Source organism: Leuciscus leuciscus (assembly GCF_965113295.1).
Source record: "Leuciscus leuciscus genome assembly, chromosome: 19".
NCBI lineage: Eukaryota > Metazoa > Chordata > Actinopteri > Cypriniformes > Leuciscidae > Leuciscus > Leuciscus leuciscus.
The window spans coordinates 37,161,685-37,185,645 of record NC_138743.1 but is presented as its reverse complement, the minus strand read 5'-3'; the positions used below and the strand labels follow the sequence as shown (position 1 = coordinate 37,185,645).

General features: G+C 39.0%; 2 protein-coding genes and 1 long non-coding RNA gene across 10 annotated transcripts in view; 2 read left to right on the top strand and 1 right to left on the bottom strand.

The window, feature by feature from the left end:
- The first annotated feature begins 882 nt into the window (after positions 1 to 882).
- Positions 883 to 4,276, top strand: LOC309482565. Its single transcript, XR_014200296.1, has 4 exons — positions 883 to 1,023; positions 2,137 to 2,193; positions 2,322 to 2,584; positions 2,748 to 4,276. It is a non-coding gene; the product is annotated as an uncharacterized lncRNA (long non-coding RNA).
- An 8,027-nt stretch (positions 4,277 to 12,303) lies between these two features.
- Positions 12,304 to 17,246, top strand: LOC309482559 (uncharacterized protein). Its single transcript, XM_082148032.1, has 4 exons — positions 12,304 to 15,915; positions 16,439 to 16,533; positions 16,726 to 16,861; positions 16,941 to 17,246. The coding sequence occupies exons 1-4, from the start codon at positions 15,910 to 15,912 to the stop codon at positions 17,025 to 17,027; spliced, it is 324 nt and encodes a 107-aa protein (XP_082004158.1). The 5' UTR covers positions 12,304 to 15,909; the 3' UTR covers positions 17,028 to 17,246.
- A 1,050-nt stretch (positions 17,247 to 18,296) lies between these two features.
- Positions 18,297 to 23,961, bottom strand: part of lama2 (laminin, alpha 2) — a 253,413-nt gene continuing 247,748 nt past the window's right edge. For all 8 annotated transcript variants that reach the window (XM_082147801.1, XM_082147798.1, XM_082147796.1 and 5 more), the window contains 3 exons: positions 20,843 to 20,973; positions 20,549 to 20,771; positions 18,297 to 19,514 (listed from right to left, as the gene is read on the bottom strand). In XM_082147801.1, the coding sequence (XP_082003927.1) occupies positions 19,360 to 19,514; positions 20,549 to 20,771; positions 20,843 to 20,973 (509 nt within the window). In that variant the 3' untranslated portion in view covers positions 18,297 to 19,359. The remainder of the gene's footprint in view (positions 19,515 to 20,548; positions 20,772 to 20,842; positions 20,974 to 23,961) is intronic.

Sequence of the window (23,961 nt, the reverse complement as noted above, 5' to 3'; positions counted from 1 at the left end):
GGCACTTTCAATAATATTTTTGAAAAATAAATCTTCAAGTCTATTTATATTTAGTCTCAGGACAAGTGTTTTTTACACAGTGACTGCATTTTTTGGTATATTGTACATAGATTATTTGAAATTTCATAGGTCGTCATACTCAGATTCTAGTAAGAACTTCCAGACCTAAAAGTTTTGTGGGCGGGGCTAAGTTCGGCTGGCATCCAGGCTAGAAATGTCCTCCAAAACTTCATATGATACGGCAAAGTCATAGTCCCATGGCATTTTAATGTACATTATTCTGATAATTAAACTCATTAATTAGCGAGATGCTTCTCGAAGAGGTCGGCAGAGACACAAAATTACTTATTTTTTGTTATTTTGTATTTAACTGAAAGAATGTGCTTATTTTTTATAGTTTTAAATTAAATTATTATATTTAGATTAGTAATTTATAGGTAAATAATAAACAAAACAAAAAATAGTATCAGATTAAAACAACATAAGCTTTCTGGACCAAAAAATTTAATAAATAAAAAAAAGTTTTTTATTTATTTAATTTTTTTTATGCTTTGGGTAATTCAATTAATGTTGAGTCGAGGGAATGATGTTTAACTCACACAGGAGGAGAATATTAAGGGTGTTGTACAAAACGCTTTTTTTTTTAAAAACGAGCAGATCTATGTGATTCCGCAATCGACACTTTTAATTCATTTTCACATTTAATTTGAATCACGACAGCCGTAATAGATTTAGTTTAATTGTGTGGGGTATTTTGCCCATTATCTTTAATTTGGGGGCATTTGGCCATAAACACCACCTTTCAAAAGTTTGAAGCGGTTAATGGCTGTCATTATGCGCGTGCACATCCCGCTGCCATGACAACCACTTAGTTACAAACACTATAGCAAACACTAGCAGCAGCAAGCGTCTCAGTGGAGTAATTGTTGATTTCTTTCAGTAATTGTTGAATTGTTGATAAAGTCAAATAAGCAAAAAGGGAAAATGTCCGGTCCTCAAAAAGAAGCAGTGAAATCTGAACTGGTAAGTTATGTTAACGATATTACAGCTAATGCAAATTCGCAATCCAAAGAAAATAGACGGATAGACGGGCTCGACATTAACGCTCGTCCATGACAAGTGGATTTTTTGAAGGCTCAAGTGAAAGATAATCTTACTTAACTTTAATGACAAAAAATAACTAGGGAAGCATCGAAACGCGAGAATGATTTTGATTTTATTACATTCAATGTAAACAGCGAATGATGAGGGGTATTTCTGCTAACAAGCTCGCATTGTTGAGGCTCGCTGCCGGTCTCAGAGACTTTAGTAGCATAACTGCACACACAAGAAACATACTGCAGTAATAAAGAGTTATTTTTATTTATAACATATGATATAGTTAACAAAACACAAATAAGGGAGCTGCTCTTCGGGTTATCATCACGATTGCAAATGTTACAATGAATGTATAGTTCAATAAGTTAAATAAGAAATAAATAACAAGTAGGCCTAGTTCGTTAATATTAAGTTACTTGAAGGAATAGGAAAACACTCAGCGCTGTGTAGTGAATGTTTCGGCATTTGACTGAATGACTCACTCATTAAGATGGTCACTTGCCGCCACCTGTTGGCAGTGTAGTTTCATGTTTAAAGCATCATTGCATTTTTTATTTGTATATTCAAACATTTATTACATCAGTCTCATAACATTATTTACTGCAGTTGTAATTTTTCAGTGTAAATTATTTAATTTGGTTGAAACAGCCCTATGGTGTCTTCACCAAAACTGAATTTGTTGATCAAATGTAAGAATGTGATATGAAAGAGGATGCATTCATTTACTAAGGCCAATAAATAAATAAATTGGCCTTTATAAAGGCAAATAACGCCCTGGGGGTAAATGCAAATGTCACAAATATGCAGATTTAAGTAGGCTATGTAAACCCCGAACACTGATGAGAATATTGCTTCAGAATAAATTATATTTACACCACCAAAAATACTCTGACAATTAAGAAAGGCAGTAATTTACTTCTCCAAAGGACACGCACATGACACGGCTTAACGTCGAGCCCAGAAGACTTTGTAGGTTTTCTGTATTTTCAGTTTATGCATAACCAACTGCACTTTGCTTTTTTAAATTATGTTTTGCAGGATGAACCTTGTATACCCAAGCCTATTTATGCAGACTTCTCAGCTAATGCCAGTCTGGTGAGTAATCTTGCCAGTAAATTATTTTGATCATTTTTTTGTGGTATACCTGCAGTAAAACGGAACTATGCTTGTATTATTGTGAATACGGACATGTTTAATGTTAGCATGCCCTGCTCTTTCTGCAGTCAGTAATCTATGATTTTTACGTCGAGGAACTGAAGAGGCAGAAAACCGTTGGAAATAAGAGAAGAACACAACAACAAGGATACCAGTACAAGTGGAAGTAGCTAAAGGCAGACTGACTTGTTGCTAAAAGTTCCTAAATTACGTTGTGCTGTCATTGCGCTATGACGTCATTTTGTAATCGCAACACAAAAAACTAGATATGATTGAAATGCTATTTTTTTTATTTCGCGACAACACGATAGTGGACTTGGCTGTCGGTCAGGTGAGTGGTATGATACATGTCTTCCAATACTACATATTGTTCCTTCTCTGTGAGTTCCTTCTTTGCAAGTGCCTGAAATATTTGACTGATTTCAGGATCCTGATGTGAACTTAATGTTTCCTCATGAAACGTTTTAATTTTTTTCTTTACATCTTCAATACAGCACAGCAGGCCCGGAGTGATGCGTGCGAGTGGAGGAGTGACGCATGATGACGCATGACATGTGACGTATTGCATTTTGTATCTTTGTAGCCTAACTTGTGCAACTTTGTACACATGTGTTACTTAGGCCTACTTTGCTTAAGATACACTACTCACAATAAGTTAGGGATATTGTTATTTACATGAGTGCTATTCCTATTTGGTCTGAATTTGAATGAAATAAGTAAAAGTATCCTTTGATATTACTAATAATGAATGAGAAGAAACACCATTTTCATTAGTGTAATATTTATTACCCCCAAAATGTAGACAATAAGTAGCGGGTAGCCCCAAATAACAAAAATTGACAATGTCAGTTAGCGGGTGTTTCCACCATTTGCCGCAATGACAGCTTGACAGCGACGTCTCTTGCTCCTCACTAGCCTTATGATGTTGTCCTGAGGCAATGCGTTCCACTCTTCCACAAGTGCTGCACGCAGTTCTGCCAGGTCACGTGGGGGTGGGGTACGATCATCCAGTCTCTGCTTCAGCTGGTCCCAAACGTGCTCTATGGGGTTCAGGTCAGGGGACATTGCTGGCCATACCATATGAGGCACTCCGACTTCCTGAAGTCGAGCTGTGACAATTCTGGCACGATGTGGTGGAGCATTATCATCCATGAACAGAAAGTTGGGGGTGTGCTGGCGGAATTGGGGGATGATGATGGGTTCTATGATGTCTCTGAGGTAAGAACGTGCAGTGACTGAGCCATCTACAATAACCAAATCAGTTTTGCGCTGACTGGTGATGCCTGCCCAGACTGTTACACCTCCTCCACCAAAGCTAACCCTGGGGACCATGTTAACCTCGGCGTATTGCTCACCTCGCCTTCTCCAGCAACGCTGACGACCATCATTTCTGTGCAAGGTGACTTGACACTCGTCAATGTTGCTGGAGAAGGCGAGGTGAGCGATACGCCGAGGTCAACATGGTCCCCAGGGTTAGCTTTGGTGGAGGAGGTGTAACAGTCTGGGCAGGCATCACCAGTCAGCGCAAAACTGATTGGTATTGTAGATGGCTCAGTCACTGCACGTTCTTACCTCAGAGACATCATAGAACCCATCATCATCCCCCAATTCCGCCAGCACACCCCCAACTTTCTGTTCATGGATGATAATGCTCCACCACATCATGCCAGAATTGTCACAGCTCGACTTCAGGAAGTCGGAGTGCCTCATATGGTATGGCCAGCAATGTCCCCTGACCTGAACCCCATAGAGCACGTTTGGGACCAGCTGAAGCAGAGACTGGATGATCGTACCCCACCCCCACGTGACCTGGCAGAACTGCGTGCAGCACTTGTGGAAGAGTGGAACACATTGCCTCAGGACAACATCATGAGGCTAGTGAGGAGCATGAGACGTCGCTGTCAAGCTGTCATTGTGGCAAATGGTGGAAACACCCGCTACTGACATTGTCAATTTTTGTTATTTGGGGCTACCCTTGTTATTGTCTACATTTTTGGGGTAATAAATATTACACTAATGAAAATGGTGTTTCTTCTCATTCATTATTAGTAATATCAAAGGATACTTTTACTTATTTCATTCAAATTCAGACCAAATAGGAATAGCACTCATGTAAATAACAATATCCCTAACTTATTGTGAGTAGTGTATCTTAAGCAAAGTAGGCCTAAGTAACACATGTGTACAAAGTTTTGGTGCTAAATAGGAAAAGGATCTACCGCCAGCAGTCGATTTTGATATTCTAGGTATTATCAACTGGACGGTATTTTGAGATCGCAATAGACGTGAAGGACTATAATGTGTTAAGAGCTCGCTCAAGTACTGCGGAGCTTAATCATTTAGTGCTTTGTAAGTAATCAGCAATATTTTAAAATTGATATGATGTTTAATAGGGAGGCCAATGCAGTGTTGACAGAACAAGGCTAATATGGTCATACTTCCTGGTTCTGGTGAGAACTTGAGCAGCTGCGTTTTGGACCAGCTGTAGTTTGTTTATTAAGCGTGCAGGGCAACCACCCATAATAGCATTACAATAATCTAGCCTTAATGTCATGAACGCATGAACTAATTGTTCCGCATTTGTCAATGAGAGCATATGACGTAATTTAGATATAATTTAAAGATGGAAAAATGCGGTTTTACAGATACTAGACACGTGACTTTCAAATGAAAGATTGGTATCAAAGAGCACACCCAGGTTCCTAACCAACGATGAAGACTTGACAGAGCAGCCATCAAGTGTTAGACAGTATTCTAGGTTATTACGTGATGACGTTTTTTGTCCAATAATTAGAATCTCAGTTTTTTTTAGAATTTAGTACTGAACTTGTGATCGTTAAGACATCTCTTCATTTACTGCTACAAACTGATAACGGTCAGATAAGTAGGATTTAAACCATGCTAATGCAATTCCACTAATGCCAACATCATTTTTGAGTCTATTTAAAAGAATGTTGTGGTCAATAGTGTCAAATGCAGCACTAAGATCGAGTAACACTAATAGCGAGATACAACCACGATCGGATGATAAGAGCAAATCATTTGTAACTCTAATGAGAGCGGTCTCAGTACTATGGTATGGTCTAAATCCTGACTGAAAATCCTCGCAGATACCATTTCTTTGTAAAAACGAACATAGTTGTGAAGATACCGCCTTTTCTAGTATCTTTGACAGAAAAGATAGATTTGAGATCGGCCTGTAATTGACTAATTCTGTACGATCAATTTGCGTTTTTTTATCAAATGGTTTAATCATAGCCAGCTTAAAGGTTTTTGGTACGTATCCTAATGACAAAGACGAATTAATGATATTAAGAAGAGGATCTATGACCTCTGGAAGCATCTCTTTCAGTAGCTTAGTCGGTATAGGGTGTAACATACATGTTGTCGATTTAGATGATTTAACGAGTTTAGCGAATTCTTCCTCTGCTATAGCAATGAATGAATCGAATTTTTCCTTAGGGAGACTACAATGCACTGCCTGATGCGATACTGTAGTAGACGGTTGCATAGTGATCATTTTCTCCCTGATATTATCAATCTTATAAGTGAAGAGGTTCATAAAGTCATTACTACTGTGCTGCTTGGAAACTTCTGAGCTTGAAGCTTTATTTTTCATTAGTTTAGCCACGGTTTCAAATAAATACCTAGGGTTTTGTTTATTTTCTTCTAATAGGGTTGAAAAATGAGCAGATCTAGCAGCTTTTAAGGCCTCTCTGTATGCAATCGAGCTCTCTTTCCATGAAATGCCAAATACCTCTAGTTTTGTTTGCTTCCAGTTGCGCTCCATTTTTCTGGCTGCTCTCTTAAGGGCCTGAGTGCGCTCATTGTACCACGGCGTTGGACTATTTTCTTTAATCTTCTTTAAGCGCAATGGAGCAACTGTGTCTAAAGTGCTGGAAAAGAGAGAGTTAAAAGTTTCTGTCGTAATATCGAGTTCTTCTAAGCTATCTGGGATGCTGTGATGATGAAACTGATCAGGAAGATTATTAATAAAGCAATCTTTAGTGGCAGAAGTGATAGGTCTAACATATTTGTAACACGGAGTCGGCTTTGCAGCCTTGGCTAAATGAGGTTTACACAAGACTAGATAATGATCTGAGATGTCATCGCTCTGCTGCAGAATTTCAACGGCATCCACATTGATTCTGTGTGATAATATTAGATCTAGGGTATGATTACGACAATGAGTAGGTCCTGACACGTGTTGTCTAACTCCAATAGAGTTAAAGGGATAGTTCACTTTGAAATTAAATTTTGGTATGTTTTAGCTTACCTCAAGGGCATCCAAGATGTAGGTGTCTTTTTTTCCGCAGAAGTTTCAATTTTTATATTTTTAGGTCAAACCGTTCTTGTCTGTCAGTCATATAATGCAGGTCTATGGTCACTGTCTCAAAACACAAGCACAGAGTCCAAATTAAAACAATTCCCTGTCGTCCAAATTAAACAATTCCCCATCGTAAGTACACATTGATGGCCTAAGACACGAAACGAGCGGTTTGTGTGAGAAAACGAACAGTATTTATATCGTTTTTACCTCTTGTACACAGCCACGTCCAAGTGATCTGAGAGCGCGGGCGGGTATAGATATATACACTAGATGTCGCCTTGGCTACTGTTTCGTTCCAATGAACTGCCGTAGCCAACGCGACTTCTAGTGTATATATCTATACCCGCCCGCGCTCTCAGATCACTTGGACGCAGCTGTGTACAAGAGGTAAAAACGATATAAATACTGTTCGTTTTCTCACACAAACCGCTCGTTTTGTGTCTTAGGCCATCAATGTGTACTTACGATGGGGAATTGTTTAATTTGGACGATGGGGAATTGTTTTAATTTGGACTCTGTGCATGCTCTTTGAGGTGGTGACCATAGACCTGCATTATATGACTGACAGACAAGAACGGTTTGACCTAAAAATATAAAAATTGAAACTTCTGCGGAAAAAAAGACACCTACATCTTGGATGCCCTTGAGGTAAGCTAAAACATACCAACATTTTATTTCAAAGTGAACTATCCCTTTAAGAATGTCTTTAAATGCCAATCCCAATCCATCTTTTTCGTTATCTACATGTTACCCAGGGGGCAAAGGCGGTTTAGCAGACATGGGCTGCTGTAAAAGGTTGTCATATAAAAATGAAATCTATGATGTCTGAGGATCACAACTTGGGTGGACAACCCGGTCAACAAGCTGCTGGAAACTTGTAATTAGGGTCAAAACAATGCTACCTCAAATTCTGCTTTAACTCCCCGGAATCACCCAAACATGCTAAAAAGGTTTAATTATATTCATGGATCCTGAGCCATATCTCCCTGATACTTTATGCTAGAAACAAACTGAGCACACCTTTCAAAAGAGTGGAAGATAAGCTTTCATCTGATGCCTTGATTGTACATGTAATTAGAATGTAAGAGTTAACAATGCCTCTTAATTCATAGGTAGGCAAAAAAAAAAAGAAAAAAAGATTGAACATTCCATTTGTAATCGGTAGCATTTCTTTTACCTTTGTTGTTGTTAAAATAAACAAATTACCATGTGAAGTTAACTTTTACTAGATGAAATCATATTTTGATCATTTTCACTAACCAGACAGTCCTCATGGCCCATAACACATTTAGAGGGAATTCAATTTCAAGCCTATAATAGCCTGTCAATTCAAACAAGATCAAAGAAAGAAGTTTACCATTAACTAGTGTTAATTGTATACTGCTCTGTTTCCGTACGTACAGTATATCGTTTGCATATTTATGCAATATCTATTATTTGTATTGCAATGTCTAGTATTTCTAATATTCTTATAGCTTTATTTATTCTATCGAAATAAAAAAAAAGGATTTGAGGATTTTGGGTTAGGCTGGTTACTGTTCAGTCCAGGTGTTTGGAGTGTGAGTCAAAGGTACTGACACACAGGAGTCATGTGTGGAGTAGGTTTAAAAGTATTTACTGATTAAAACTGTTACATGAAGTAGCAATTTGTAAAAAAAAAAAAAAAAAAACGATTAATGAAACAGACAAACAGATTACAATTCAGGGTGATTACTAATTTCTGTAATAATGTTTATACAATTTGTTTAGCTGTTTTCGGAGTCACTGCTGCTGTCGCTGCTCTCTAGTGTTTCAGCATGCTGTATCTACTACAACCCCTGGCAACGGCATCCTATGTAGCATGAGCAGGAGCAGTTCTTCTGACAAAGAGTAAGTGTGGCGTTAGATACATGCAAGAGTCTAGAATATTGCAATGTCATTGTTTAGTGCAGAAGATGCGCTTTTAACGTACATGTTGCCACATACTGTCATAATAAAAGATAATTACGCATATAACACTATATTTGTATTATATTACACAAAAACTAGTTAACGCTGCTGTGAGGGTGTTTCTAATAGCGCGGCTGTGACAAAGTTGACAACTTTCTCTCTTCCGACTGCCATTATCTATTTTTTTACTCTTTTTGAAAGTTGTGAAAACGCTGTTGTGGCGTTTTTCTTTTGCTATTTGAGCAAATTGGAACACAAAAAAATATATTTAATGTAGTCTTTCATTCACTGCTATAGAAGTTTACCCAACTATGATGCCTTCCACTTCTGAGAAACCCAGAAATGTGAACAGGGTCAATAGGATGTGTCACATCACGTGATTTACTTGCCAAAAACTGTGATAGGCAATTTGGTTGTCCTATTTGTATTTTATGTCTATGGTCCTAGGGATAGTTCACCCAAAAATGAAAATTAGCCCATGATTTACTCACCCTGACGTCATCCTAGGTGTATATGACTTTCCTCTTTCAGAAGAATACAATCAGAGTTATATTAAAAAGTGTCCTGGTTCTTCCAAGCTTTATAATGACAGTCAATGGGTATATTTTTCATCAAAGTGCCTCTATCCATCATAAAAGTGTGTCTATCCATCATCAAAGTGCCTCTATCCGTCATAAAAGTGCATCTATCCATCATCAAAGTGCATCTATCCAAAATAAAAGTGCCTCTATCCATCATCAAAGTGCCTCTATCCATCATAAAAGTGCATCTATCCATCACAAAAGTGCCTCTATCCATCATCAAAGTGCCTCTATCCATCATCAAAGTGCATCTATCCATCATCAAAGTGCCTCTATCCATCATCAAAGTGCCTCTATCCATCATAAAAGTGCATCTATCCATCACAAAAGTGCGTCTATCCATCATCAAAGTGCCTCTATCCATCATCAAAGTGCATCTATCCATCATAAAAGTGCCTCTATCCATCATCAAAGTGCCTCTATCCATCATAAAAGTGCATCTATCCATCACAAAAGTGCGTCTATCCATCATAAAAGTGCCTCTATCCATCATCAAAGTGCCTCTATCCATCATAAAAGTGCATCTATCCATCACAAAAGTGCGTCTATCCATCATAAAAGTGCCTCTATCCATCATCAAAGTGCCTCTATCCATCATCAAAGTGCCTCTATCCATCATCAAAGTGCATCTATCCATCATAAAAGTGCGTCTATCCATCATAAAAGTGCCTCTATCCATCATCAAAGTGCCTCTATCCATCATCAAAGTGCCTCTATCCATCATCAAAGTGCATCTATCCATCATAAAAGTGCGTCTATCCATCATCAAAGTGCCTCTATCCATCATCAAAGTGCCTCTATCCATCATAAAAGTGCGTCTATCCATCATAAAAGTGCCTCTATCCAACATAAAAGTGCATCTATCCATGATAAAAGTGATGGATAGATGCACTTATGGATAGAGGCACTTTTATGATGGATAGAGGCACTTATGATGGACATGCACTTTTATGATGGATAGAGGCACTTTGATGATGGATAGAGGCACTTTTATGATGGATAGAGGCACTTATGATGGACATGCACTTTGATGATGGATAGAGGCACTTTGATGATGGATAAAAGTGCATCTATCCATCATAAAAGTGCGTCTATCCATCATCAAAGTGCCTCTATCCATCATCAAAGTGCCTCTATCCATCATAAAAGTGCATCTGTCCATCATCAAAGTGCCTCTATCCATCATCAAAGTGCATCTATCCATCATCAAAGTGCCTCTATCCATCATCAAAGTGCATCTATCCAACATAAAAGTGCATCTATCCATCATAAATGTGCGTCTATCCATTATCAAAGTGCCTCTATCCATCATAAAAGTGCATCTATCCATCATAAATGTGCGTCTATCCATTATCAAAGTGCATCTATCCATCATAAATGTGCGTCTATCCATTATCAAAGTGCCTCTATCCAACATAAAAGTGCATCTATCCATCATAAATGTGCGTCTATCCATTATCAAAGTGCATCTATCCATCATCAAAGTGCCTCTATCCATCATAAAAGTGCCTCTATCCATCATCAAAGTGCCTCTATCCATCATCAAAGTGCATCTATCCATCATAAAAGTGCATCTATCCATCATCAAAGTGCCTCTATCCATCATAAATGTGCGTCTATCCATTATCAAAGTGCATCTATCCATCATCAAAGTGCCTCTATCCATCATAAAAGTGCCTCTATCCATCATCAAAGTGCCTCTATCCATCATCAAAGTGCCTCTATGCATCATAAAAGTGCCTCTATCCATCATCAAAGTGCCTCTATCCATCATCAAAGTGCCTCTATCCATCATCAAAGTGCATCTATCCATCATCAAAGTGCATCTATCCAACATAAAAGTGCATCTATCCATGATAAAAGTGATGGATAGATGCACTTATGGATAGAGGCACTTTTATGATGGATAGAGGCACTTATGATGGACATGCACTTTGATGATGGATAGAGGCACTTTGATGATGGATAGATGCACTTTGATGATGGATAGAGGCACTTTGATGATGGATAGAGGCACTTTTATGATGCATAGAGGCACTTTGATGATGGATAGATGCACTTATGATGGACATGCACTTTTATGATGGATAGAGGCACTTATGATGGACATGCACTTTGATGATGGATAGAGGCACTTTTATGATGGATAGAGGCACTTTGATGATGGATAGAGGCACTTTGATGATGGATAGAGGCACTTTTATGATGGATAGATGCACTTTGATGGATAGAGGCACTTTGATGATGGATAGAGGCACTTTGATGATGGATAGAGGCACTTTTATGATGGATAGAGGCACTTTGATAATGGATAGACGCACTTTGATAATGGATAGAGGCACTTTGATGATGGATAGAGGCACTTTTATGATGGATAGAGGCACTTTTATGATGGATAGATGCACTTTGATAATGGATAGAGGCACTTTGATGATGGATAGAGGCACTTTGATGATGGATAGAGGCACTTTGATGATGGATAGAGGCACTTTTATGATGGATAGAGGCACTTTGATAATGGATAGACGCACATTTATGATGGATAGAGGCACTTTGATGATGGATAGAGGCACTTTGATGATGGATAGAGGCACTTTGATGATGGATAGACGCACTTTTATGATGGATAGAGGCACTTTGATGATGGATAGAGGCACTTTTATGATGGATAGAGGCACTTTGATGATGGATAGAGGCACTTTGATGATGGATAGAGGCACTTTGATGATGGATAGATGCACTTTTATGATGGATAGAGGCACTTTGATGATGGATAGACGCACATTTATGATGGATAGAGGCACTTTGATGATGGATAGATGCACTTTTATGATGGATAGACGCACATTTATGATGGATAGAGGCACTTTGATGATGGATAGATGCACTTTTATGACGTATAGAGGCACTTTGATGATGGATAGACGCACTTTTATGATGGATAGAGGCACTTTTATGATGGATAGATGCACTTTTATGATGGATAGAGGCACTTTGATAATGGATAGACGCACATTTATGATGGATAGAGGCACTTTGATGATGGATAGATGCACTTTTATGACGGATAGAGGCACTTTGATGATGGATAGACGCACTTTTATGATGGATAGAGGCACTTTGATGAAAAATATACCCATTGACTGTCATTATAAAGCTTGGAAGAACCAGGACACTTTTTAATATAACTGATTGTATTCTTCTGAAAGAAGAAAGTCATATACACCTAGGATGACGTCAGGGTGAGTAAATCATGGGCTAATTTTCATTTTTGGGTGAACTATCCCTAGGACCATAGACATAAAATACAAATAGGACAACCAAATTGCCTATCACAGTTTTTGGCAAGTAAATCACGTGATGTGACACATCCTATTGACCCTGTTCACATTTCTGGGTTTCTCAGAAGTGGAAGGCATCATAGTTGGGTAAACTTCTATAGCAGTGAATGAAAGACTACATTAAATATATTTTTTTGTGTTCCAATTTGCTCAAATAGCAAAAGAAAAACGCCACAACAGCGTTTTCACAACTTTCAAAAAGAGTAAAAAAATAGATAATGGCAGTCGGAAGAGAGAAAGTTGTCAACTTTGTCACAGCCGCGCTATTAGAAACACCCTCACAGCAGCGTTAACTAGTTTTTGTGTAATATAATACAAATATAGTGTTATATGCGTAATTATCTTTTATTATGACAGTATGTGGCAACATGTACGTTAAAAGCGCATCTTCTGCACTAAACAATGACATTGCAATATTCTAGACTCTTGCATGTATCTAACGCCACACTTACTCTTTGTCAGAAGAACTGCTCCTGCTCATGCTACATAGGATGCCGTTGCCAGGGGTTGTAGTAGATACAGCATGCTGAAACACTAGAGAGCAGCGACAGCAGCAGTGACTCCGAAAACAGCTAAACAAATTGTATAAACATTATTACAGAAATTAGTAATCACCCTGAATTGTAATCTGTTTGTCTGTTTCATTAATCGTTTTTTTTTTTTTTTTTTTACAAATTGCTACTTCATGTAACAGTTTTAATCAGTAAATACTTTTAAACCTACTCCACACATGACTCCTGTGTGTCAGTACCTTTGACTCACACTCCAAACACCTGGACTGAACAGTAACCAGCCTAACCCAAAATCCTCAAATCCTTTTTTTTTATTTCGATAGAATAAATAAAGCTATAAGAATATTAGAAATACTAGACATTGCAATACAAATAATAGATATTGCATAAATATGCAAACGATATACTGTACGTACGGAAACAGAGCAGTATACAATTAACACTAGTTAATGGTAAACTTCTTTCTTTGATCTTGTTTGAATTGACAGGCTATTATAGGCTTGAAATTGAATTCCCTCTAAATGTGTTATGGGCCATGAGGACTGTCTGGTTAGTGAAAATGATCAAAATATGATTTCATCTAGTAAAAGTTAACTTCACATGGTAATTTGTTTATTTTAACAACAACAAAGGTAAAAGAAATGCTACCGATTACAAATGGAATGTTCAATCTTTTTTTCTTTTTTTTTTGCCTACCTATGAATTAAGAGGCATTGTTAACTCTTACATTCTAATTACATGTACAATCAAGGCATCAGATGAAAGCTTATCTTCCACTCTTTTGAAAGGTGTGCTCAGTTTGTTTCTAGCATAAAGTATCAGGGAGATATGGCTCAGGATCCATGAATATAATTAAACCTTTTTAGCATGTTTGGGTGATTCCAGGGAGTTATAGCAGAATTTGAGGTAGCATTGTTTTGACCCTAATTACAAGTTTCCAGCAGCTTGTTGACCGGGTTGTCCACCCAGGTTGTGATCCTCAGACATCATAGATGTCATTTTTATATGACAACCTTTTACAGCAGCCCATGTCTGATTTCCCTAAAAAACAGGTGTTTTGTCCCCTGGGTATGTATATTAAAATCACCAACAATTAGGACATTGGATTCTCCCGCTTATATTTTTAGCGCGCCAGGCTACTGCTCACACGTCGTGGAGCAAACGTAGGTGTTTTTGTTAATCCTGTCGACATTTAGTAGTGAATGGGGCCTCCCACACTGCTTGATCCACGCCCGGCATTTCTCCCCTTGGGTTTTACATTTAAGGAAGGGAAAAAATTCCACCCCCCCCCCCCCCCCCCGTCCAAACTTTTAGGATACCGGGTATCAGATTTGCATGATCCATACACACAACGCTTCGGCATGTTTCCCTCGCTCGAAAGCTTGCCAGAACTCCCACGCCTAGTTACAGTTGCTAAGCCACGATTGGCCTGTAGCGGTTTTCGGGCGTGGCTTAGCGAAGGGTCAATTAGGCTAATAAGGTAATGGATAGTGAGGATAGTAGGAGGATAGTGGAGGGAAATATCAGCCCGACCCGGCCCGCGGGAGTCTGTGTGTTCCAGGTCCCTTCAGGATCAAGCAAACGCCGGACGCAGATCCTGCAGAACCTGAGTTGGTGTGTGTGCCAGGCCAGGTCTAGAAGATCTGGAGTCTCTGTGTGTTACAGGTCCTTCCAGGATCAAGCAAACGCCGGACGCAGATCCTGCAGAACCTGAGTTGGTGTGTGTGCCAGGCCAGGTCTAGAAGATCTGGAGTCTCTGTGTGTTACAGGTCCTTCCAGGATCAAGCAAACGCCGGACGCAGATCCTGCAGAACCTGAGTTGGTGTGTGTGCCAGGCCAGGTCTAGAAGATCTGGAGTCTCTGTGTGTTACAGGTCCCTCCAGGATCAAGCAAACGTTGGACGCAGATCCTGCAGAACCTGAGTTGGTGTGTGTGCCAGGCCAGGTCTAGAAGATCTGGAGTCTCTGTGTGTTCCAGGTTCCTCCAGGATCAAGCAAACGCCGGACGCAGATCCTGCAGAACCTGAGTTGGTGTGTGTGCCAGGCCAGGTCTAGAAGATCTGGAGTCTCTGTGTGTTACAGGTCCCTCCAGGATCAAGCAAACGCCGGACGCAGATCCTGCAGAACCTGAGTTGGTGTGTGTGCCAGGCCAGGTCTAGAAGATCTGGAGTCTCTGTGTGTTACAGGTCCCTCCAGGATCAAGCAAACGCCGGACGCAGATCCTGCAGAACCTGAGTTGGTGTGTGTGCCAGGCCAGGTCTAGAAGATCTGGAGTCTCTGTGTGTTACAGGTCCCTCCAGGATCAAGCAAACGCCGGACGCAGATCCTGCAGAACCTGAGTTGGTGTGTGTGCCAGGCCAGGTCTAGAAGATCTGGAGTCTCTGTGTGTTACAGGTCCCTCCAGGATCAAGCAAACGTTGGACGCAGATCCTGCAGAACCTGAGTTGGTGTGTGTGCCAGGCCAGGTCTAGAAGATCTGGAGTCTCTGTGTGTTACAGGTCCCTCCAGGATCAAGCAAACGCCGGACGCAGATCCTGCAGAACCTGAGTTGGTGTGTGTGCCAGGCCAGGTCTAGAAGATCTGGAGTCTCTGTGTGTTACAGGTCCCTCCAGGATCAAGCAAACGCCGGACGCAGATCCTGCAGAACCTGAGTTGGTGTGTGTGCCAGGCCAGGTCTAGAAGATCTGGAGTCTCTGTGTGTTACAGGTCCCTCCAGGATCAAGCAAACGTTGGACGCAGATCCTGCAGAACCTGAGTTGGTGTGTGTGCCAGGCCAGGTCTAGAAGATCTGGAGTCTCGGTGTGTTACAGGTCCCTCCAGGATCAAGCAAACGTTGGACGCAGATCCTGCAGAACCTGAGTTGGTGTGTGTGCCAGGCCAGGTCTAGAAGATCTGGAGTCTCGGTGTGTTCCAGGTCCCTCCAGGATCAAGAGCTGCCGCCTGTGCCAGATCTCTCCAGTTTAGATGACAGTGAGTCATTATTACTTTGGTTCATGTTATTTCTGCCATCTGTCATTTTCTATGTTCTATTCTTTTTGTTATTACTTTCGGTTATAAATATGATTTGACATTAACTCCTTAAAAATCTGAAGATGATATTTGTTGTACTATTTTCATCTTTAATTGTATTGATTGGTTGGTGCTGCTCTAACAGTTATTCACAGAGATGTTTCTAATAATTTGTAATACATTTTTCTTCATTTTAGAAAAAGCTAAAAAAGGAATAAAATAATGGGCATAAATACAGATATTAAATAAAAGATAATAACTGTGTGACTTCTATGTAACGCAGCATATCAGGACTGTGCTTGTAATCTCTAGTGTTCTTGGAACATGAACTTAAATGCAAAAACTTCTAAATATTCATATGTGTCAATTTCAGCCTGTTTCCTGATTTTATTTGTAATCTTCACACTGGTTGGTTCCTCGCCTGATCTACACAGGTGTGTTTAGTCACAAGCAGTTCAGTCTCATGCTGTTGTGTGTTTTTCAGGATCCTTTGACTCTCTTTATAAAGTGGGAAAGAAACTGGCATCGGGATCCCATGGCATTGTCCATGAAGGAGTTCGAAAATCAGATGACAAACAAGTATGTTGCTCTTTCTGGATACACCGAACGTTTTGCCTCTCGTTTCCTTCTGTCTTTCGAGTCCTGACATAAACATCAGTGTCAAGACTTCTTGTTCTGTTTGTTGAGAGAAAGCTCCACCACATCAGTGATCACATCTCCTTTACAAGTGTACAAATGCACCGTTTCATACAGCATGTTTGTGTTTTGCAGAGTTCCTCAGCCAGTCCAGCCTCCTCGTCCACAAGGTCACGACCCCATCGTGCCAAGGGGAAATGATGACAAGGTTCAGCGAGCTAACTCCGCCCGCTGCGTTGTGCCTTCCAGTTTGCCCATCTCAGTAAAGACTGTGAGTGATGTCACATAGCACAACAGGCTTTACGAGTGTACTAATGCACCGTTTCATACAGCATGTTTGTGTTTTGCAGAGTTCCTCAGCCAGTCCAGCCTCCTCGTCCACCAGGTCACGACCCCATCATGCCAAGGGGAAATGGTCCTCGGCACATCTCCGCTGACTGCATCATCTAGGCCTTAGGATGGTTCCACAAAGAATTGACTGCACATACAACATGACTGACTTCAAACTAAAGATTTGACTTTACATAAAGACAAAAGAAACTGCATCTATTTGTGTCTCATTAGTTCATCCAGGATGGGCCTAAAAAACTTTTAACTTTCTTTAACCAGTTTGTTACATTTTTATCTTGTAATAAATACTGGAAATGGAGAACAAATGATTATGAATTTTTCTGATGAATCCCCAGAAATGGTATATATTAAAGCCTATCTGCATGCTTTGAATGTGACGGATGGAGATGAGCCAGAAATAAGAAATGTTGATGCAAGGTTGAGGTTTTTATGGACGATCTTATAGTTGAACACCTCAGCGCAGGGACAGCGCAGGGGATTCAGAGTGTTGAACAGCACAAGTGTTTGGGTTCTGTCTTAGATAACAAATCGACTTTTCCCCCAAATACTGATGCTTTGTGTGAGAGGGGCAGCAAAGACTGCATAGTTTGCGGAAACTAAGGTCATTTAATAAAAACAATTTGTTTTGTTTTTTAAAGTTTTTTTAATGGGTTTCAAATGACGGGGTGAGATAATGACAATAATAGTTTAAAGTATATTTTTTAAATGTATTTATATAATTTTGAGAGGTGAGGTTTTCATTTAGAAATCAACACAAACCTAATTTTATACTTATAGGGTACAAAATTAGTATTTTGTTAATTTATACATTTACCTTAATTCTAAGCTTCTAAACAAATTTCAAATGTATTTGTCAACTCCTCGAGGTCTATTTTCCTTCAGAGTTTAGCACCATAACCAATCGCTAGCGTTCGCCTTAGCCAAGTCATTCACCACTAACGGAGCAAGCTGGAAAATCAAACTTTTCCCGAACCCCGTGGGGAAGAGGGCCACAACATCATGGCCACCAGCACAACTCAGCAAAGATTGTTCTTGCTACAGCTTTCTGCCGATATTCACGAGGGTGTGCTGTTGTGATGTTGTGGTGATTCAGGGTTATTATAACATTTGGCCTCTTCAGATCCCAGGGAGGAATAGTGCAATAAAGAGTCTGAGTCCACATTACAGTAATGTCCAGGTTCTCCCATTACGGTTTTATCCTTATTCAAATAGATCTAATAAACCCATATACATATAAATATCATATAAATAAAGATATTGGTAAGAAGGCTGGATTACTTTTGTTTGCTTTAGGTTTACATAAATAACTTTGCTCAATATGATGATGATTTGGACACAATGAATGGAAACACATATTAAGTGCCATCAGAGGGGATATTTCTTTATTCTGAAATACTGATCATTACACAGTAGATGCAAAAACACACACTCTGAGACCTGACAGAGAATCAGGATCTCGAGATCTCGACACATCACGTCTGTCTGCTGATTTCTATGGCTATACGCAGCGCTCTCAGATGAAGTGATTCCTCAAGTGTAGTTTGATATTTTAGGCTACATTCATAACCAGGTCACATTGAAATCTGACGTTCAGTTTGATCTGCCCTACTTTCTTATCTTCCCTGGATTTGGGCCAACACTATGTTGCTGTCTGGGCCGTTTTTATATTTCGGATTTTTTTTATAGCACAAATTCATTGTGAAGAAGTTGTTAACTACTAGTAACAAGTTTATGAAGCTTGTTGATGATGTGCTGATGAATATGAGTGTTTTCAGTGTAGGAGTGTAGTTTAATGAGTTGCTTTATTTAATCCTGATTCCTCGAGTTATTCACTCCTCAACAGCTTTGCTCTTCAAGACTTTGGTAGTCGTGCTCTGGAGAGGAAGTTCTCTATGTTTTACCACATCAGTATTTTGGTTTTAGTTCTTTAACACACAAATACACAAGTTTACTTTTATTACAAACCACAGCATAAAACACTTAACAATAAGGTTCCTTTAGTCGACTACATTAGTTATTAATTTCAACATTTACTAATACGTTATTAAATAGTTCATCTTAGCTCAGGTCCATTAAATAATATTAACAGATGCAGCTAACAATGAATAATTACATTTTTATTAACTAACATGAACAAAGATTAGTACATTATGTAACAAATGTATTGCTCATTGTAAGTTAATGTTAATGCATTAACTAAAGTTAACTAATGGGACCTTACTGTAAAGTAAACAAGTTTTATAAAATGTTCTCCAATGACATCAGACTGGTTTAGATCTGGTTTTGGTGGGTTTTCTATAGTCTTTGGTTTGTCTAGATTGTTGCTTGAACTGATTCACTTTGAGTGGCAGCAAAATGAATTAGGCGAGACTGTATTTGGTTAGAGGTGTGTGTGTGTGTGTGTGTGTGTGTGTGTGTTTAACTAGCAGGGCAGGTGAGCGGTTGAACTCCTTTGAGCTCCAGGACTTTGTTCATCTGAACCTCCAGAGTCTTCCCAGCTTTAGTGATCTTCACATTCCTCATGCAGCCTTTAAACGGTGTGTTTATGGTGAGCCCAAACTGCTTCAGACCCTCTGCAACAAACACACAAACACATCTCTCTCATTTATTCAATTATGTGAATGTTTCTGTCCGCTCAGATGATTTAAACACTAGTTAAATGTATAAAAACTGAAACTTGTAATTGTCTGTTCCTAATTTTTAAGAGAAAATTCTGTATTTTGGGATTTTCCCACCAAACTCCTCCTCTATGATGAATACATTTGGTATTTGTAATATTTTTTATAGTAAAGTTTAAATAAACAGCTGCCGTTCCCAGGACTGCTGTCATGACATGAGGCTTTTCAACAGAAGTTTGTTCCTTTAGGGTGTAAATGAGAACGAGCAACTAAATGACGGGTTGGAGAAATGTCAGAATTTTCATCAATTTCTCATGGTCTAGCAGGAGCGTCATTGTTGGAGAAATTATTTATTATTAGCAAAATATTAAATTAGATTTTTTTTTAGAACCAAACTATCTCTTTCGATTTTTAACTTACTTTTAGCCTGGTTAAAACCAGACCATTCTCAGTAGTAACTGAGTTATGGTCTGGCAAAGCTTCATTAATAACTCATTTCCAAAGGGGCGTCACCAACGGACGTCGCTCAAATGCCTCTGGGCGCAATTGGATAGACCTAAAACCAATCAGAGCGATCGTCATCGTGTAAAGCCCGCCTCAACGTTTCTGATTGGTGCCTCGATTTGGACGGATTAGAAATGGGCTTGAATGGGCTCTTTGCCAGACTACTGCAGAGCAAATCTACATTTGCCGGAAGTTTGTCTGGGTTTTCCCAGGCTAACTTACTTTACTACCTGTTATAAAACAGTTAGTTCCAGTCCTTGATTCTGATTGGTCAATAGCTTTATAAAAGCAATAAGGTACTCGAGGCTAGTGCTGTATCGTGGGTAATAATGTACTCCGCTTCGCATCAACAACGCCCTGAGTTGTTCACGATACAGCACAGCCTCTCGTACCTTATTGCTTACAGAACTTGTTACCAGCTCCAAAATTCAGTGTTTGAACATTCTAAACTACGTCACCATGGCGACTGAGTTTGATTGACGTACCGGGGTATCCGCCCACATACACAGGGTCGTTGGTGTCGGCGGAGGCAGAGCGCACGTCTGGACTCGCTGCCTCGGACCTCCTGCCGTCCACGACGAGCTCCAGCCGGTGCTTCAGCTTGTGGGCGGAGACACTGTGCCACTGTCCGTCACAGAGCTCCGCCTCCTGCCCGGGCTCGTGCACGGCTGTGAAGCGTCCCTCTCCGTTATCAGCGTGGAATAACAGCTACACAGACACTCGCATTAACAAACTATTCAGGAATAAACAACTGAAAACAAAAGGAAAATCTAGATGACCTTTCCATTGACGAGTTCGATGCCCAGTCCGTCCATCTTCTGGCTGCTGACGCCTAACAGAACGCCGGTGCCCTGACCCGTCCTGAACTCCAGATCCACGGACACGTCGTTACCCACTCGATAGGCGCTCACTGTACGACACACACAAGCATCACTCTTAGGGTTGGGAATCGAAAATCCAAATACTTGAGGTCAGGAATCGGATACTTGTTATAAAAAATGTAATTTCGATTCCTCTTATCGATTCCTTTGTGAGCATTTCAATGTGACTTTAAACCATTGAAGCGTGAGGCGACTCGCGCTCTGTTTTCAGCACTGCACACACACGTGGATCCGTGAAACTCTTAAAGTGACAGTAGCCTAATATTCCTGCGGCCATCTCTATATTTAAGGTATAGCGGAGGATTTTCCCGAATTTTAGAAAAGAACCGCCCTCTCCACTTTTTGAAAAAATAAACATGCGCAACACTCTTCCTGCTCCCGAGAGGGAACGCCTATTAAACGCTAGCATCGCTAATCATAGCTTACATTAATTTTTACTAGCAGTGATTTTAAATGGATTTCTCCAAATAGCATGCCAAACTTTACCTGTCGAGTAGAAACTTCGCGACTGAGGCATCAGTGGGAAGCCCAACCTGTGCTTTTAGCGCACGCCAGCGTGTGAAATATTCTCCCAAAAACACTGGTCTTGTTTCTTTCTTCAGAGGCCTTTCTCTTCTTGTCATACAATTCGTACACATTTTTTCTCTTGCGACCCTCAGACATTTTGAAAAAACCCGGTGAGAACAGCGAGCTTCAATGAATGGCTGAAACCATAGCTCACCACACACATATACACCTGAAAGTGTGCATGCGCAGAAAGGACGAGCACGTACGACGGCCTTACGTAAACATATCACCAGAATGATTGACAATTAGGAGGACCAATAGTCTTGATGATCCACCCGGAAAAAGAAAATCCTCCACTATACCTTTAACACTAATCAAACAATGTAATGTATATTTTGTTTATAAAGTGCAGTGTTATTTTACATCTGAATACCTGAAAATCTGAAAAAACACTTTATTTAATCGTATCTTTGCTCAGTTGTACCTATTTGTTGTGATTGCTAATTTTTATTTGTTCTTTTTTAACCCTCTGGGGTCCTTCGGGTCCAAATGGACCCGAAGCGTTTAAATATATATTTTTTTTAAATCATAGCTTCATCGGAATGGTCCGATATTTGGTGACTTTGTTGGTACTTGGTATATGAACACCCAAAAAAATTGGGGACAGGATTTGAATAGTCTAAGTGGTTGTAAAAAAAATAGTCACACTCAGGACCTTCGGGTCCAAATGGACCCGCCATAGGAAATGAATGGGAAATTGGCAAAAATGCAAAAATGCAGAGTTTTTTTGTGCGTACAATCTACAAATCAGCCACGATCCAGAAAAAAAGCACACAACAGTGAAGGGGTGAATCTATAAAACATCAAGAGTGCAAAACAGACACATCCACAAACACACACACACACACAAACACACTTTTATACACATACACACTAATAAATTCAGATTACAAAAATCTGTTTAGAATTTTTTTAAATCACAGCTTCATCGGACTGTTACGAAACTAGGTGACTTTTATGGTATTAGGTATGTGAACACACAAACATTTTGAGGTCATGATCCAAGCATGCTAAGTGGTCGTCACACTTCTGCTCTTTGGTCAAAATGACCCCCATAGGAAATGAATGGGAAATTGTCAAAAATATGAAAACACAGAGTTTTTTTTGTGCATACAATCTACAAATCAGCCAGGATGCAGAAAAAAAGGACTCAACAGTGAAGGGGTGAATCTCTAAAACATCAAGAGTGCAAAACAGACACACACACACACACTTATACACACTAGAACACACACACACACAAATGAAAGCTAATTTTAGGAAATGTGTGAAATAATAGAATAGCCTATTTAAATAGTATGCAAATAATTTAAATATATAGTTATGATATTTAAAACACTTTTTACATTTTTCTATTTTCCATTGTTTGATAATAATTATACTTTTACTGTTATTTTAGTTTTTTGATCATTATTTGATGTTACCAGTTACTCTTCATTGAATTTGTTCATGAATTTTCAGTTACTGTTCATTGAATACTGTTCATTGAATTCAAAATGTTTATTGTGAAAGATTAATAAAAATATTTGCATTTTCAAAAAGAATTGCATTTTTATTAAGTTAGAATTAAGTTAAAATTAAACATTGGGTAATAAAATGCTTTCCATTTGTTCTCTTTCTAATGCAGTGTTCAGGTTTGACTGTATTATAAAGTAAAATTGGAACTTCAAATTACCATTTAAACCAACCAAACAAACAAAAAAAAAGACAAAAATAGTCTTTGAGAATCTGTTATTATATTTAAAAATCAACAACCTCAAAAAAAATGGGCAAATATGTGCAAAAATCACTAGAATTCGCAAGCCTTTCTACAGAGAGCTGTAAATCCATCTAGTGGTAAAAATGTGCTATTGCGTGATAAAAATGCTCAGTGTGTCCACCTGGTGGCACCCATCTCATTTCAAAAATTGCTTTCATGAGGCCTAGGCTTGACTCTAAAATGAAATACAGCTTTAATAAAAAAAAATTAAAAAAAATTTATATATAAAAAAATTCTATTATATTCAATGGGAAAAAATGGGTCATAATTATTGCATAAATATTAATTATAAATCATAAAATTATCTCAAAACACCAAAAAAGAAAAGAAAAAATATTATTAAAAAAAAGTAAAAAAAATTATTTTTGATTTTTTTTTTATATATATGAATCCCGCCCTCCGGGTCCATTTGGACCCGAAAGTCCCAAGTGTGACTGTTAAACGAAGGACCCCAGAGGGTTAATTACTGAGTGTTTATTGTCTTTAATAATGCTTGAAATTTGTATTAGTTAGGCTAGTTGTTTTTCTATGGTATTTTTAAACCACAGGCAAACGTTCTTTGTGTGTTCTTTAGCCTTTTGATACATTTTATAGTTTTTATTTTTTAGAACAAGACTAAATGTGAACGATATCTACGTTTTTTGTTTGTTTTTTTGCCTTATTGGAATTGAAATTAGGAATCGATAAGCAG